This window comes from Bufo bufo, chromosome 10 (assembly GCF_905171765.1).
Source record: "Bufo bufo chromosome 10, aBufBuf1.1, whole genome shotgun sequence".
Taxonomy (NCBI): Eukaryota; Metazoa; Chordata; class Amphibia; order Anura; family Bufonidae; genus Bufo; species Bufo bufo.
In genome coordinates this window covers 27034804-27052309 of record NC_053398.1, presented here as the reverse complement: position 1 = coordinate 27052309, position 17506 = coordinate 27034804, and the positions used below count along the sequence as shown (strand labels likewise).

Here is a 17506-nt window from a genome sequence, read left to right as displayed (position 1 = left end):
GGACGTCCGTGTGAAAGAGGCCTTAAAGAGAGGATTATCCGCCTGTAAGAACACATATGACTGGGCTGGATCTGATCTTAAACAACCATCTTATTCACTTGTAATAATATTTCAGTTCTTACTGTATATTTTAACATGTTAAAAATCTATTTCTGATTCATCTTTAATTAACTATTGAAGGCGCTGTGCAACATGTCACAAAGACTTGATTGTCTGGAGCTATGCAAATATATCCATATGGCCGGGGAAGCTCATTACAAACTCAATTCTTCCTGTGTTGCCTTTATCGCATGCCTCGGTTTCTGAGAATGTGCTCTGAGATGTCTTTTGTCCAATATTTCAAAAAACCAGAGGTGAATTCGGAAACCTCAGCCAGATAATATACCTCTTGACTGGAAATGTCCCAACTCTACCCATATCATTCTCCCGATTAGTTATTAAAAGGAAGATACACGTGGAGAAGAGAACATTCAATGAAGACATTCAGCTCCATGCTAATTTAGTGTTAATGTGAACTTTTACCCATTCCACCATTTTTTATCCAGATATTCCAAAAACAAAAAGGGGACCTCTGACTGTAAGTGCCTATATTAATCCATTTAAGATACTTAAAGAGGTCATTCCATGATTGATGTAAAAAATGGAAAAATCTGACATTGTATAGTACATGTCAAGCTCTTTCAAACGAAGCTAAAGCCAGCCTTGGAACATGAGATCTCTTCATACATCTCCATTCATTGCTGCAACTGTTCGGCTAGATTTATTTGAGTCTGGCAGCTCAGGGGTGTGTCCTTTCTTCTGCAGCTCTCTCCCTATCACAGCTCAGAGGGCGTGTCCTTTCTTCTGCAGCTCTCTCCCTATCACAGCTCAGAGGGCGTGTCTTCTCTGCTGTAGCCCTTTCCCTGTAACTGCCACAGCTTCTAACAGAAGATATGGCTGGTGACAGTTGAAGATTTAAACTGAGCTTGTGCGACCACCTCAGTGAGGTGGACAGGAAATAAGAAAAATAAACAGCAGGTGGTGCTACAGACATACATTTTACTGAATAGCTCAGTGGCTATGCTTAATTTTTAATTACATGTAATCACAAAAGTATTCAGTGCTGGTTTAAAAAATGTAGAATATTTTTCGTGGCACAACCCACTTAAACGTGTTTTCTGGAATTTTTAATATTGTTGGCCTAGGCCATCACTATCTGGTCGGCAGGACCTACACACCACCCCCCTGCTCATCAGCTGTTTATGAGTAGCTCCTATGCCAGGATTACACAGAACTGGTAACTGCAGCACCGATCCTATTAAAGCACTATTCAATGCACAATGGGCTGAGCTGTGTAGTTCCAGCACCAGAGCTATAAGGCAAGAGTTGGCTGGCAGGGGTGCAGAGTGTCGGACATCACAGGCGACAACCCCTCTATGAGACAGAATGGAGAGCCACTATATAAAAGTAGCTTGCTGTTTTTTGGAGCCGGAGTAGTTGCCACTACAGGAGAAATACATTCCTGGGAGTTTCTTCTATTTAAAAAAATAATAATTTCATTCACTTTTCCAGCACTTTGCCAATTTTTTTTAAAGGCTATGAACACCTTTAAGGGTATTTTTATTATTGCATTCTACTCGTTTTAAGCTAAAAATCTTTTTTTCAATTGTCTTTAATAAAAATGTTTAGCCCCTTTCTCTGCACAGCGTTGAGATTCTCTATTGCCAGACTCTGTGTCTACACTGTGTCCCGTCAGGGAACTCAGCTGATGGCTCATGTGAAGCCTCATCTCTGATATCCTGACAGCTCATAACCACTTATTTAAATAAGAAGCTGTCAGATGATGGCTCAACGTGTAAGTGAAAGTAAGATGCTCATAGCTAGGCAAAAACTGCTAAAATGTTTTAATAAAGACCAATTAAAAAAAAAGATTTTTAGCCCAAAATGACTAAAATGCAATCATAAAGAAAATTGCCACCGAAGGTGTTCATAGCCTTTAAATCCTGAACAAGTGATTGCACAGGTAAAAAAAAAAATGATGCATTTTGGATGGAGCAGCCTTTTAACAGTGGGCCACGACACATGTACAGGAATACTTATCCCATTAAAGATTTTTTACATCTAGTATAAAAGAGAAAGTCTTGGCAAACTTCTGTGAATGTCTACATCACCGCTTTGAGATGCATGTAGTTTTGCAAAGGTTTTCCATGCAATTCCATATTTTATTACTAAGTCTAACCTATATGGTTTAGCCTGTTGATTGCCCTTCATAAGATCTCTACAAGCCAGACATTACATCATCAAAAAAAAATTCAGGCACCTATTTAAAATATTCAAAAAATTATGCGTTAACAGTTAAAAAATATTGATATTACATGTATTAAAAAAAATAAAAAAAAATAATAGGATATATCAGAGTTAAAGGAGTTGTCCAGTCAAGATAACTTATCCCATATCCACAGAACAGGGGATAAGCGTCTGATTGGTGGGTGCCCAACCACTGGGGCCCCCCAGGATCATGAGAACAGGAGTTTGTGCTTCCCCTTATGTATGGTGCAGCAGTCACACATGCAAACTGCCTCTCCATTGAACTCTGTGGGGCTGTCGGAGATAGTCAAGTACAAGCGCTTATACTTGACCATCTCAGGCAGTCCCACAAATGATGAACAAAATGGTGGTCAAGCATGTGTATCTGCTGCTACATTCAAATGGGGAGTACAGGCCCCTGTTCTTATGACTGGCGGAGGGCCCAGAGGTTGGACCCTGCCAATCAGACACATAGCCTAATGGGACAACCCCTTTAAGTCATATATATTTTATAGCATAGCTCATACTGGTAATGTAGGAATAAGTTATGTTCTGTAAATCAGAGCTTTGTCAACAGGCCATATGCCCACAGGCATCATACACAGCATGGAGTCCTTGTGCTTTCATATTAGGCTGTAGGCACTCCTTGTGCCACCATTTGGAGCAAAGCTTCTAAGGGAGAATTTTTCCAATGACATTCTAATTAGAGATGAGCGAATTGAATCCCACGAACTGGAATTCGATCCGAATTTCAGTATAAATTTTGTTCGCCTAGAAGCCGAATTTCCTCGTGCTTCGATTTAACCTGAAATAGTATAATAGAATAAAAATTCTAACTTATCTCCTCCATTTGCTCGTGACGGGCCGCCAGCCTCCATCTTGCTTGAAGGTCTCGGCCAAAATCCAGTGCGGCACGAGATTAAATCATCACGCCAGCCGGCGTGATGACATAATCTCGCGCCACATGGGATTTCGGCCGAGATCTTCAAGCAAGATGGTGGCGGCCGGCCCGTCACGAGCAAATGGAGGAGATAAGTTTGATTTTGTAAGTTTAAATTATTGTCAAATTTTACACTCAGATGCCGCAATCATGTATGAACGTGGCATCTGAGGGGTACAATGACGAGGGTGGCTTTATCGCCGCTCCTTGTAATTGCACCCGCTACTTACAAAAAAATGCGCTTCGTGACTAAGTAATTCATCACAAAGCGAATTTTTTTGTAAAATTCGGAAAAGCAGCCGAATTGAATTTTCAATAATTTCGCTCATCTCTAATCCTAATATTTTTGTGCATTGGACATTAGGTGCCATGGTGGGCACCAACACAACATTCTGCCAATGTATTTAAGATACATGGCTTGGGTGATGAATTAAACCTTAGCCCAGGTGAAGGAAAAGGCTACCTACATCTCGAATTAGGTCCCAACCACCCCAGCCTTTAAAAGGATAATTTAACTTATGCATTTAGAGCTATAATATTGTCACTTGTGTTTTATACTGGGTATCGTGTAAGATGATACCCAAGGCAGACGTTAAGGGAAGACAAAAAACAGATGAGACTCTTTACCCTTTCTAAATCCTTACGATTCTCAGAGATTGTATGCAAATGATTACAAGTCGTTTTAGATTCTCTCATTGTGTTATCCTGTTCTGTCTCTGCAGGGACCGTATACCAGAAGGAGGAATGAATCAGTTTTCGGCACTTGGATGGTAAGAAATCCATTCCATGTTTAGTGTGCAAAACAAGGGAAGCTGTTTAAATAACCGGCATCCCAGAATTGTATACAAAATACCAACTAGAAGCTGGCAGGAGGTGTGCTCCGCGGGGACATGCTGGGAGCAGAAGAAAGAAGGCTGAGATATACACACATTCCCCTGTATAGCAGCCTCCGTAGAATACATACACATTTCAATCAGGAAGTCCTTCTAGTTTCCTGCCGAAGAATAATGCATGAGCCTCGAATGCAAAGTGCCCAAGAATGAATTTTTGAAAGCCCTGGCAAAGTCGGATTTTAATTGCAGTCATGGACATTGCATCGTTAATAAAAGGGTTCCGTATGCATTAGGGTGATCAGGTTGCAGCAGGATTAAATATAATGTTTTGTAGCCAGAGAATAGCGGAAGAGAAAGATCGAGGACAAAGGAGGAGGAAACAAAAACGAGCGAAAGGGAAAAAGGAGAAATCAGAAACAAAGGGGTTAAGGAGGAATGTTACATACAATCTAAAAGGGAAGAAGGGAAGACAAAGAAGAAAGGGAGAGGAAGGAGGAGGTTGTGGGTGAAAGAAATACAATGGGACAATGTACAAGGCGAGAGGAGCAAGTGGACTGAGAGATGGTGGGCAAACTGAGATTAGGAGTTTGGTAGTCAAATAATATGCATGGGGAAACTGTCAAACAGAGAATTATGGGGAAGGTGGTAAACGGGAGCTAGCCGTAGAGAAATTGGAACGATCAGGGGGAGATAAGGATGGACGAACCAGTGGATGGCAATGGTTGTGTTTGTAAGGAAAGGCGTGAAGGGCAATGAAGACCAAGAGTCAAAAAAAGAAAAAAAAGTCAAGGAATGATATATTGTAAGCAAAAGGAAAAATGTAGAGCAAAGCCAGGCACTAACTAACAAACATAGATAAAAAGGACGAAATAGGGAAAAAGACAAAGATTAAAGACCAAGGAGAGATATCAGAAAATCAGGGACCAAAGCAAAAGAAAATGACAGCAGGGCGCACCGATAGCACAAGGCAAGGAACACATGGCGAAAGCACACAGTAAGAAGGTGGCGGCAAGGTGTGCCAATCAAAGCTGTCAGCAGCAGCCAGCTCCAGGATTGGTAGGTGATGGGCACCACCTGAGAAGGCTCAGTAGAGCAAAAGGCTGGTGAGAGGAGCACTTGCCCTGGAACAGGCAATAAAGTAGTCCAGTAGCAACCAATCAGATTCCACCTTTAATTTTCCAAAGGAGATGTGAAAAATGAAAAGTTCTACTTTACCCAGAGTGTCTTTGGCTTTGTACAACCATATGGCTTTGGATTGTGCATGACCCCTAAAGGTGCCCATAAACCCTTAATCGCTGTCAGCCAATAGCTATTTCTCCCAATTCCCCATACATATAGGGTTTGACCAAGTTTGTATGGGAGAGAGGAGAAAGCTGGGGTCAGATACTTCTGTTGTCAGATCATGAGATCAAAATTATCGGGCATTAACATTTTAAGCTCCCGATCTTTTTCTCCCCACAACATCAGTTGGAGCAGAGTTGTGAGGACCCCACACTCAGACTGTCAACCAGTCTTGGCTTTGGCTGACAGTAGCCTAATGTGTATGAGGACCAAGGACAGGTTTAGCACCTAAGATAGTTGACTATAATCTGATTCTAATCTGATTTAATGTCAAAATCATTGTCAAAGTCAATAGAAAATAAATGTTACAGTTCTATATCAACTTTCAAAGACTTCAAGAGCACTAAAATAATCAAATATACCATCATTCCCATGATTGTTATACCTATAGCAATATTAGTGTGGATATCGGCTATCCAAGATCTTCGTGTTTCTACGAACGTATAAACATGAAAGGTAGAGAGGACTAAGACATTGTACACCAAAATAGTAGGATGGACAAGAGCAAGGTCAACTGGGAGAAAGATATAACATAAAGCAAAGGGAAATAAAAGTGAAGACATAAATAACTAGGGAGGAGAGCAATCAAAGGGAATGACCATCCTAACCGCTGAGGAGAAGAATGGTTGAGGAGTAGAAGAGGAAAACAAGGACAAGAAAAACATAGAAGAAAATAACAAAGAACTGTAGAGGTCAGAGAAAGGGAAACACCATGGAGATGAAGAGGGCAAAGGAAAGATATTAATAGAAAAGCAAAAGGAAGAAGGTAAAAGTCTTGAAGGAAGAGAACCGGGGAAAGTGGGGGAGGGAGACGGGCCGACAGACTGAAAACATAAAAGAAATAAAAGTGACTAACGGCCCGAAATTGAATTACACAGCCTGCTAATCTTTATGACTGCATGCTTTCTATGTTCTATCCTCACACTCACGAAACTGGGCCGGTCTCACTCATGAAAACTCACTGGGTGGGATTAAATCAATTGCATACCGCATCGGCAACAATGGGGAAGAAGTGTACAGTAACAGCTGAACGGTCATACTCATTAGCCGTCGCAACGGAGGCAGAGACACACAGATGTGGCGACGGCATAGAAATAAGAGAATGCGCACAGATCTGCTGCATATTTCATGGGTGTTGTCACTGGCCAGAGTACAGAAAGAGTTTTGTTAATGATGTAATAATGTCCCAAGTTTTCAGCTGTGGTATCTGCCACCTTCAAGTGCAATGGTCTGAAGTCTACATCCACAGCTGGCCTTTAAGGTCCTTCCCCACAAAAAAGATTTTTCAATTTCAAACCAGCACCTGGATTTGAATACTTTTGGAATGCCATGCAAATAAACATTTTGCATAGTTATTCAGTAAAATGTATCTGCATTGTGCAACCTTCTGTTTGTTCTTTTCCTTATTTCACGGTCCACCTCAGTTACAGTACTGAAGTGGTCGCACATACTTAGTTCTATCCTTCAACTGCCACCAGCCATATTACGGTTTAGAAACTGAGAAAGGGCTCTTGAGCTGTGCTAGCGAGCACATGGATCTGAATACTTTTGTAATTGCATGCAATTAAACATTGAGCACAGTTATTCATTAAAATGTATCTGTTTAGCACCACCTGCTGTTTGTTGTTTTCCTGATTTCTCTGTCCACCTCAGTAACACTTCAACAGTTCTATCCTTCAACTGCCACCAGCTGTATCTACTGTCAGAAATTGAGAAAAGACATGCCTTCTGAGCTGTGATAGTGAGAGAGCTTCCAGCAGATAGTATAGATCACCAGGGGCTCCCAGCTTGATATAAATCTAGCAGAGCAGTAGGACCAATAAATGGGGAAATCTCTGGTTCCATGTGAGGTACAGGGCTGGTTCTAGCTTTGTTAGAAAGAGCTTGCCATGTACTATATTGTATTTTCATTTTTTACATTTATCATGGGAAAAAAAATTCCCCTTTTCAACAACTATTTCCTTTCGGAGTCCCATTTCGCTAAATCTGTCAGACATTTATGCTATATCTTGTGGATATGTCATATTGTCTATATGAGAACACAATATATTTTACTGGAACATTAGATTTCAATTCCACACCATTTTTGGATTTATGTCCTCTGTCTGTTAATAGACAGTATGGGTGTCACTACAGAGGGGAGGGATAAATGCTGCCCTAAACTTCACCCCACCTCTGTCCATGCCTACTTGCACGGCCCGTCCTAACCGACGGCGTACAACTTGGAGGCAGTCCCTCGCTTAGATAGGTGCAGGGGCCTAAGAAGATAAGAGGAATATCGTAACAGAGTCAGGCAAGCCAAAGTTAAAGCCAGGAGGTCACGCAGGTACACAGGGAGCAATACAATAACGAGGTCAAAACACAATCCGGAGTCCGAAGCCAAGAGGTCACGTCAAATCCAGGGAGGTCACAAGGTCGAGGTCAAAAACAGAGCCGAGGTCCAAGAACACAGAAATGCACAATAGGAAACTGCTGGTGAGGGTAACAAGACCAATCGCAGGCAACCTGTGGCCAGCAGGTTACCTGTTTAAATAGGTCCTCCTGATGGGTCATATGACGTGGCCAGTGTCACATGACCCATCCCCCGCAACTCAGAACAGCTGAGCGCCGACTCATCAATATCGGAGCTCTGTTCCCCACGTGCTCGTTGCCTAGGGGATGGAAGACGCCGGCCATGCCGAGGAAGCGTGTGCGGCCGGGTCATCCCAGCCCTCTGGTTGCTATGGAGTTGAGGACGCCTTTCGCGTCCTCGCTTCTCTTCACTAGCGGGATGCCGGCGGCGCTGCAGAGGGGAAGAGCATAGCCGGCTCCCGGGTATAGTACCCCCCTTTCCACGAGGGGCCACCGGACCCATATTCACTGGAGACGGTTTTTCCGGGTGAGCTAAATGGAATCTCCTCACCAACCTTGTAGCATGCATTTTACTCACTGAAACCCAAGATCTTTCCTCGGGACCAAAACCCTTTAAGTGAACTAAATATTGCAAAGAATTATGAACCTTTCTCGCATGAATAATTCTAGAAACCTCGAATTCTAGTTGACCGGCAACCTCCACTGGCGGCAGAGGTTCCTGTGCAGGAGATACAGGAGACACATACTTCTTGAGAAAGGCTTTGTGAAAAACATTATGGATGCGAAATGAGTCAGGGAACCATAACTTAAAAGACACTGGGGATTGATGATATCAATGATTTCATAAGAACCAATAAATCGAGGTGCAAATTTACCCGAAGGTACTTTCAGAGATAAATTCCAGGTAGATAACCACGCCTTATTTCCCAACCCGAAATCTACCCCTCGAGAGTGCCTCTTGTCAGCATTAATTTTTTGAACCTCCTGGGCTCTTTCAGGTTCGACTGAACCTGGGCCCAGACTGTGCACAGTTCCTTACCCATTAGATCTGCTTCCGGAATCTGAGAGGAAGACGGCGAAAATGAGTTAAAACGCGGATGAAACCCAAGATTACAAAAGAAAGGAGATATACCAGTAGACGAGTTCACCTGATTATTAATGGTGAATTTAGCCAAGGACAAATGTTTCATCCAAAGATGTTGGTTGTCGGAGACCTAACACCTCAAATACTGTTCAAGAGACTGATTAAGACATTCAGTTTGACCGTTGGTTTCCGGGTGAAAGGCCGAAGAAAAAGCCAGAGAGATTAAATTTATGACAAAAGGCCCTACAAAACTTTGAGACGAATTGAACGCCTCTGTCCGAAACTACATTCTCCGGAATTCCATGTAAACGCATTACATGATTCACAAACAGGGAAGCTAGAGTCTTAGCATTAGGTAATTTTGCCAGAGGAACGAAATAAACCATTTTGCCAAATCTGTCAACGATTACCCACAAAACTGATTTACCCTCCAAAACCGGTAGGTCGTGACAAAATCCATGGAAATATGAGACCACGGTCTACTATGGATGGGCAGCGGTCGTAACTCACCCATCGGACAGGACCTAGCTACTCTTCACTAGCGGGATGCCGGCGGCGCTGCAGAGGGGAAGCACGTCGCCGGCTCCCAGTTACATTTATTAAGACCGGCGTTTTAGACGCTGGTCTTAATAAACCTCTAAACTGGCGGAGGTTTCACCGAAGTTATGAAGAGGCGCCAGTTCTAAATGTAAGACAGCTTCTGAGCTGTCTTGCATTTAGACCCTTTTCTATGCCTGAAAAAGGCATAGAAAATGGTAAATGAGACTGGCCTACCGACCTGTCCCCTTCCCTTCCCACAATTTTACACCTAACTCTCTATATACATAGTATTATTATTTCTATTTTAAATAATAAAAACCTGTCCTAACCTAGTGCTGCACACAGAGCGGATGTGCTTGGTTACCGGTCTATCAGTGTAGATAAGAGCTGTCATCCTGATGTCCAGGCTGTGTTGTTGCAGGTGACTCAGGCTACAGGATATGCCATAAAATGTCTAATTGATGCAGATCAGCTGTTTCTGAAACTCCCATAGAAGTGAATGAAAATAATAGCACAAATGTGTGGCCACCTACTCATTTGGCAGCCACCTCACCAGTCAGAATGGCGGTGGGGGACCTTCATTCTGGGAACAGATATATTCCACAGCTATCAAACATTTATGGCATTCTTCATAAAACCTGAAAACCTATATAACAGCGGTTGCCTGGTGGGATCATTTTTTTTTTAGATAAAGGGCAGCATGGTGGCTCAGTGGTTAGCGCTGGGGTCCTAGGTTCGAATCCGACCATGGAGAACATCTGCATGGAGTTTGTATGGTCTCCCTGTGTTTGCATGGGTTTCCTCCGGGTACTAAGGTTTCCTCCCACACTCCAAAAACATACTGATAGGGAATCTAGATTGTGAGCCCCATCGGGGACAGTGTGATGATAATGTCTGTAAAGAGCTGTGGAATATGTCAGCGCTATATAAAAGTGAAAAATTAATTAAAAAATGGTGCAAAAAAAAAAAAAGCAGCATTACTCACCTCACCGATTCCCCGCTGCTGTTTCATTTCCTGGTTCCACCTTAACTCACAGGAAATGCCAGGAAAAACGCCCGCTCAGCCACTCACTGGGGTGGATTACTGCTGTGACCAGGGATTAGCTGAGTGGTCATCTCCTGCCACTTTCCTGTGTGTTAAACCCAGACCAGGAACTGGAGACCAATGGGGACCCAATAAGCGTTAGAATAGCTGTGATGTGAGATCTGTAAGTAATACTTCTTTTATTTCTTTATACCATCCTTTCCCTTATTTACAAAAAATTTAATTCCAATGGACAACTCCTTTATTCTACTTAATCATTTGGAGAATGTGGTAAATTTGCCTCTCGTTTTATTGTCCCTATAGTCAACATGTGACTTTGCTTCTATGGCAAGTCCCTCATGGATAAGCGTTAATGCATTGTCCATTCACGATCAAGTGTTCATTCCCAATAAATAGCCTCATCCTTGGCCCATGTCAAAAAGAGGTTCTGCAGCGGTTGATGTATTATAACAAATATTGTGTCCCTACTATAAGTTAGAATCACTATTAGAGGTCATCTCGGTGTTCCATCACCTGCATTAAAGGGGTTCTCCAGGAATTAAAAAATGAAAATACTTACCGTATTTTTCGCTTTATAAGACACACTTTTTTCCCCTCCAAAGTGGAGGGAAAAAGTCAGTGCATCTTATAAGCGAAAGGTCACCATGTTTTGGTGCGCTGCGGCAGCTCTGGAGTTCTCACTAAAGGCTCCTGAGCTGCCATGAAACTTTAGGAGCGCACTAGATATAGTGCAGGCGGGCGGGCGGACATGTACTGGGTGGGCGATGCAGGCGAGAGTGAGTTAGCGCAGGCTGGCAGCACTTAGCCTTCAGTGAAGCCTCCAGCCCGCTCATACATCGTGGCACTAAGCAGCACCTTGGGCGGGCTGGCTGCTTCACTGAATGCTAAGTGATGTCGGCAGCCTGGGCTTCCATTTCATTCATTAATGCGATACACTACACTATCGTTGGTCCTTTCACTCACCACAGTAGGATCCCCTTCTCTGTGTTGCCTTCTGTGCTGATTGGTGGTGAGCGCGTCCTGCTCCCCCTGCCACCATCAATCAGCTCCGTACATTTCCTCCACCAATCAGCTCCTTACATTTCTTGCACCATATGACCTCCTCCCTGTCCTGGTACCATAGATTGCTGCCTAAGTCCCATGGTGAGGACAGCTCAGGGTCACTATACGGTACCCTAATTAAAAATGTGTGCCAAATATGACTATAACCCCCCTCATCCATAGAAATCCACCCATGTACTGCAGTATATAGGTGGATTCCTATGGATGAGGGTGGTTGTAATCACATAACAGTGTCATCCACAGATCCCCCATAACAGGATTATCCACAGATTCCCCATAATAGTGTCATCCACAGATCGCCCATAACATTGTCATCCACAGATCCCTCATTACAGTGTCATCCACAGATCCCCCCCATAATAGTGTCATCCACAGATTTCCCATAACAGTGCGTCATCCACAGACCCCCATTAGTTCAAAACCCACCAAAAGCACACCTTTTGGTTCAAAATATTTTTTTCTTATTTTCCTCCTCAAAAACCTGGGTGCGTCTTATCATCAGATGCGTCAAATATTATTTTATAATAAATATATTCACAAATACCTTTCATTACTTAGAATGGCTTGTTTTGTCTAGGGAGCAATCATTAGAAGAAATAAAATGGCCGTCATCCTATTAGTAGACACAAAACCTGTCCTAATCACACAGAAGGACAAGTTACTTCACCACATAGAGCCATAGTGCTGCCTCATCCTCCTCTCTGCTCTGCCTGTCAGGAATCATGATCCTGAATACAGGTGAATCTCTGTGGGAATGGAGAAGATGAGGAGACATGAGAGGAGGGTGAGGTGTGGCTAATGAGCAGCAGCATTCGCTTACAGTCTCCATTACCACAGCCTGTCCTGTCCGTCCTCTCTGTACTAAATTCCCCAGAGATTCAGCTAAAGTTCTTATCAGCTGTATTCAGGATTATAATCCCTGACAAGTAGAGAGGAGGATGAGGATGTGGCAGCTCTTTACCTCAGTTTTGTGAAGTAACTTGTCATCATGTATGATCAGGACAGGTTTTGTGTGAACTAATAGGACAGCGGCCATTTTGTTTCCCCTGATGATTGCTTCCCAGACAAAACGAGCCATTATAAATAAGAGGTATTTGAGAATATATTTATAATAAAGTAATATTTAAGTATTTTAATTTTTTTAATACCCGGAGAACCCCTTTAAGGTACTCTGCTGGCAGCATCTGCTTTTAAATGGTCACATACCTCTAATATTCTTATCATTTACAGTAGGAGGGATTCGCTCATATATAGTTTACACACGATCTGCGCTCACACGGCAGGCTTTCGGATTAAAAAATTTTTTGTATGACCCTCAGTCTATGCGGGAAGCCAGCAATACTCCAGTCAATTAGTAGAACTGAATACTTAAAAAGAAAAAAATTCCCATTCGAGACCGTGGCTTGGGGTGAAGTGAACTGTAAGATGATCCTGACTCTGTGAAGTCGTGTTCTCCGGCGTTCAGGTCACAACCGATCAAATGAAAACAATTATTTAAACTAACTGTGTTTAAAGCATTTAACAATTGCCAAGGTCAAGTGACTACGGAGTTACAAGGCCCAAGGGGCATGTTCGTATGAAAACAATGCAAAATAAATTATCCTGCAGACCTTTTCAGTCACTAAGTGACCACAAAGGTCAATCTCTGCGCGGTCTGGAAACTTTTATGCAAAACCAATATAGATTATTTATCTGGCATGAGCCTGATGCCAACGGCCAGGGTTTAGCATTCTGGTCACACGTACAGATTTTTATCTAGTGCTCATGGCAGCTTTATAGATACGTGCGGTACCCATACTGTATATTGACCCTTCAAGTGCTGACGACTTTATGAAGTTACATCTTCCACTGATTTTAGGGGGTGTACTTTGGCTGATGGTGGCACCATACAGTGGAGAACAGAGTTCCCATAATATGGTGCCTAGTAGAGATGAGCTAATCGATACTACACATATCAAATTCTCAGCCTCATTCACTTTAATGGGGCTGAGCGCGATACCAAGCACAGCAGCTATACAATGTACGGTTCTGTGCTTGGCAAGCTGCGAGAAGGCCTCAGCACTCACAGCAGATCGGCAGTGGGTGTCGGACCCCCACCGATCAGATACTTATTACCTCCTGAGGATAGGTCATCATTTTTAAAATCCCGGAAAACCCCTTTAACTAAGGAAGACTGTATAGGCAGTCTGAATCCTTAAAGGGATTCTGTCACCAGGTTTCACCCCTGTCAGCTAAAAATATGCTGATGTTCAGGGCGTCTTCACAATTCCTAATGTGGGCTTATAAATGTCATCTGTGGTCTTATTTAGCTAAAAAACAGCTTTTACTAACCTGTCAGTCAAACAAATAAGGTGCCCAAGGGGATGTTAATGGATGCAGGGTGCCGGCCGCACCCACCGCCGTTCGTGCCCAGCGCCGCCTTTCCGGACTTCTGCACCGCCTCCTAATCCTCTGTGCCGCCTCTCGCTCTCCCTCCCTCCCCCCTCCTTCTGCTGTAAGATCTCGCGCTTGCGCACAGGGCTCTGCCTGATGCGCCCGTGCAGACTTCTCCATTTGGCTTCTTACAGCGAAGTGCGCATGCGCCGGCACTTCGCTCAACCCCTGTATGCGCGAGATCTTACAGCAGGAGGAGGGGGGAGGGAGGGAGAGCGAGAGGCGGCACAGAGGATTAGGAGGCGGCGCAGAAGTCCGGAAAGGCTGCGCTGGGCACGAACGGCGGCGGGTGCAGCCGGCACCTTGCATCCATTAACATCCCCTTGGGCACCTTATTTGTTTGACTGACAGGTTAGTAAAAGCTGTTTTTTAGCTAAATAAGCCCACAGATGACATTTATAAGCCCACATTAGGAATCGTGAAGATGCCCTGAACATCAACATTTAGGTGCACCTGTGAGGCCTGGGTCATATCAGCCAGTCTTGAGTGGGACTCGCAGACTCCTCCCTCCTCCCATTGCAAGCATGGTTACATGCTGGGGGTAACTGGTGAGTTGTTTGCGAGTCGGCCTCATGCTCCTGTAATTTGCCCACTGGCTCCTGGTATTGCCCATACGGCTCAGGTAGGAGAGTGTTAGGTCCCGAGCTACTTGAGAAACCTTGGCGTGGTGCCCGGGCTCAGACATGTCCTACACCATAGGACATGTTGGCTAATCTCTCAATTTTAAAATCAGTTTGAGGGTTTAGTAAGACCGCAGAGTGCACCTGTCTTTGCTATTATTTTGTTATATTGCCCTGAACATCAGCATATTTTTAGCTGAAAGGGGTGAAACCTGGTGACAGAATCCCTTTAATGGCCATGCACTGTTGAAGGTACATATATCAGGCTGCTGCAGCCTAATTGGCCACGGTGGTTCTTGACCGTTACTCAACCAGATCACGACTGCGCCATGTGGTTGTACCCTTAAGCCTCATGCACATGACAGAGACATTTGCATTGAGCCCGTAGGGAGGTACAGATGGTTCAATGATACAGAGCCACAGATACTCTGTGTGCCACCATATGGAGTCGCACTATGGCACAGTCTTGTGAAGTTACTAATAACGCTGCATAATACCACATCAGTGAAATCAGAGGCATACTAGAGTACAATCTGTTACCATACATTTCTATGGGTGCTGTGCTACAGCTCTGTACAGAGTTATTCAGAGCAGTAATGCAGCCACATGCATGAGCTTTTAGGTAGACAGTTATCTCTACTTTCTTGACTGGAACAGTTCATAGAGAAAAATCTCATTCCATATGTAAGTGAACTGAAAGAGCTGAATGGGTAGTGGAAATTCACCTAAGAAAGCAGATGTCCTAGTTGAAGGTCTCCATACACAGACAACTGGTATGATGCTTGTGTTTCTGGAATGCAGGTGTGGTCTGCAATGGGATGTTGGCTATTCTTTTGCAACTTGAGGCAAACCCCAGTGGATAGCCTTCCCCTCACAATCATATTAAGGTGATTGGGAGGAGTGCAGTATATGAAACATTCTGATAAAGCCTTCCCTAAGTGCTACTGGACTTTGTTTCTTGATAGACCGCATGGACTGGAGATCGCTGTCATGGAAGGAACAGTCCTGGTCTCAACTAGAGATAACCAATTTGATTTGGAATTTGTTCTGAATTTCTTGAGATTCTTTCCAGGTGAATCAGAAAGACCGAGAGAAACCTGAAGCTATGCAAATTAACTTTCCTTCCAAACGGAGAAGAAAGCTAAGCCTCTCTATGCCAGCAGACGTAAGATGTGCTAATTTGTATATATTTTTCCCAGAAACCCACAGAAGCGTTGCCTGGCCTACAATACTCCTCACACATACTAGGTGCTTTCCATTAGTAGAAATAGTACGCTCCCGGGATCCAACCAAGGCCTCTCAGGTGGCTAAGCTTATTCTCTCTGTTCAGCTCAGATAAAATGTAATAAACAAGGAAAGAGGGGTTTGCTGGTATGAGACAGTTTTTCCTTTTATAAGAAGGACTGAATTGCTCATCTCTTTTCCAGAGGAACGTTACTCAGAGACACTCAGTTTTATTTTCCTTTTGAAAGGAGACCTGACTTGCCCGTCTCTTTTCCAAAGGGGTCTGTCTGTCTCTCTAAGTAGAATCGATTCATACACCAATTTAATTTAGTTGAAAATTCAGATAAAACGAATTTCAACAAATTTGCTCATCTTTAGTCTCAACCTCTCTGTGGACTGGAGGCTACACATTCTTCTACTCTCAGTGCTGAAATAAATGGGAGTACATAAACGATTATATATATATATATATAAACACACACACACACACACTATTTGAGGAAAAGCCCTTTCAGTACCTTGTAAAATGGGTTGAACAGAATTAGAGAAACATGGCTGAGCCGAGATGCAATACCAAACAAATGGACAGGATGCTGCTGTATTTTGGAATAAAGCAGCCAGGTCTTTCTAATGCTGGAAAATCCTTTAAAATAAAATTCCTTAAAGTAAAATGTATAACATATATACAGCATTTTGGTGGCATTTCTTGGAACTCGCCTTTAACTGCACTTTGCATGTCCAATCTGGTTTCATATAGTTTGTCTTTCAGCCTCTTTTCTACCCCCCCTCCCCTAATTAATTTTAGCCAAACTAAAATAGTCATACCCCTGGGGCACCTGCTATTTCTAGCAAATGTCTTCTATACAGTGCAAGCATGAAAAGGGAAAATAGCATTGATACTTCCTTCTTTCATTCAGCTGTAATTGCAAATTCATCAGCCTTGTTAGAGGCACAACACAGATAAGAGTCAAGAGCTTACATTTAATTAGGCAACATGAAGTGAGATGGCCACATGGAGGTTAATTGGGGTCACTGGGCAGCAACAGATCCTTACCTAACCAGTCATTAAACTTCTTAACCTCGGAAGGCAGTCCCAGTTCTGTGAAATCGCCTGTGTGCAGAAGGATGTCCCCGTATGGCATCTGGATACCATCTGTCCTGGAGTGTGTGTCAGAGACGCAGACAAAACGCGTGTGGCCGGCTGGTTTGGGAGTGTCATAAGGGATGGGGTCTACCCTGGAGCAGAGATAATTAAATGTGTGTTAGAACTTGGAGACAAGAGAAGAACAGATATAGCAGCTGAAAAGGCAGAACACAAAAATCTAACGGAAACACCAACAGATCATTTCCAGTGATATATTCAATCAAAATGAAATGTATTACCCAGCAGACTAAATAGAATAAGTCATGTTAACAATATACAATATAATACGCCATCGTGAGCCAAGAAAACATAGTTACATCATTTGTCATTTAAAAATATTTCTAATATTCAAGTGCGGCAACAGAGTGATTGGATGATGAGGTCACATGAATGATGGACATTAGAGATGAGCGAATTTCATCATTTGAAATTCGCTCACACTTCGTTTGTTGGTTAAAGGTGAATTGAGTTATGGATTCCGTTACCACGGACCATAACGCAATTCTATGACGGAATGCATAACGGAATGCCTTTAGAGGCATAGAATTGCGTTATGATCCGTGGTAACGGAATCCATAACGCAATTCACCTTTAACCAACAA

General features: G+C 43.2%; 1 protein-coding gene across 3 annotated transcripts in view; it reads right to left on the bottom strand.

The window, feature by feature from the left end:
• MPPED2 (metallophosphoesterase domain containing 2) overlaps nucleotides 1-17506 on the bottom strand; it is a 173942-nt gene that overhangs the window by 99544 nt on the left and 56892 nt on the right. For all 3 annotated transcript variants that reach the window (XM_040410238.1, XM_040410239.1, XM_040410240.1), the window contains one exon: nucleotides 16815-16996. In XM_040410238.1, the coding sequence (XP_040266172.1) occupies nucleotides 16815-16996 (182 nt within the window). The remainder of the gene's footprint in view (nucleotides 1-16814; nucleotides 16997-17506) is intronic.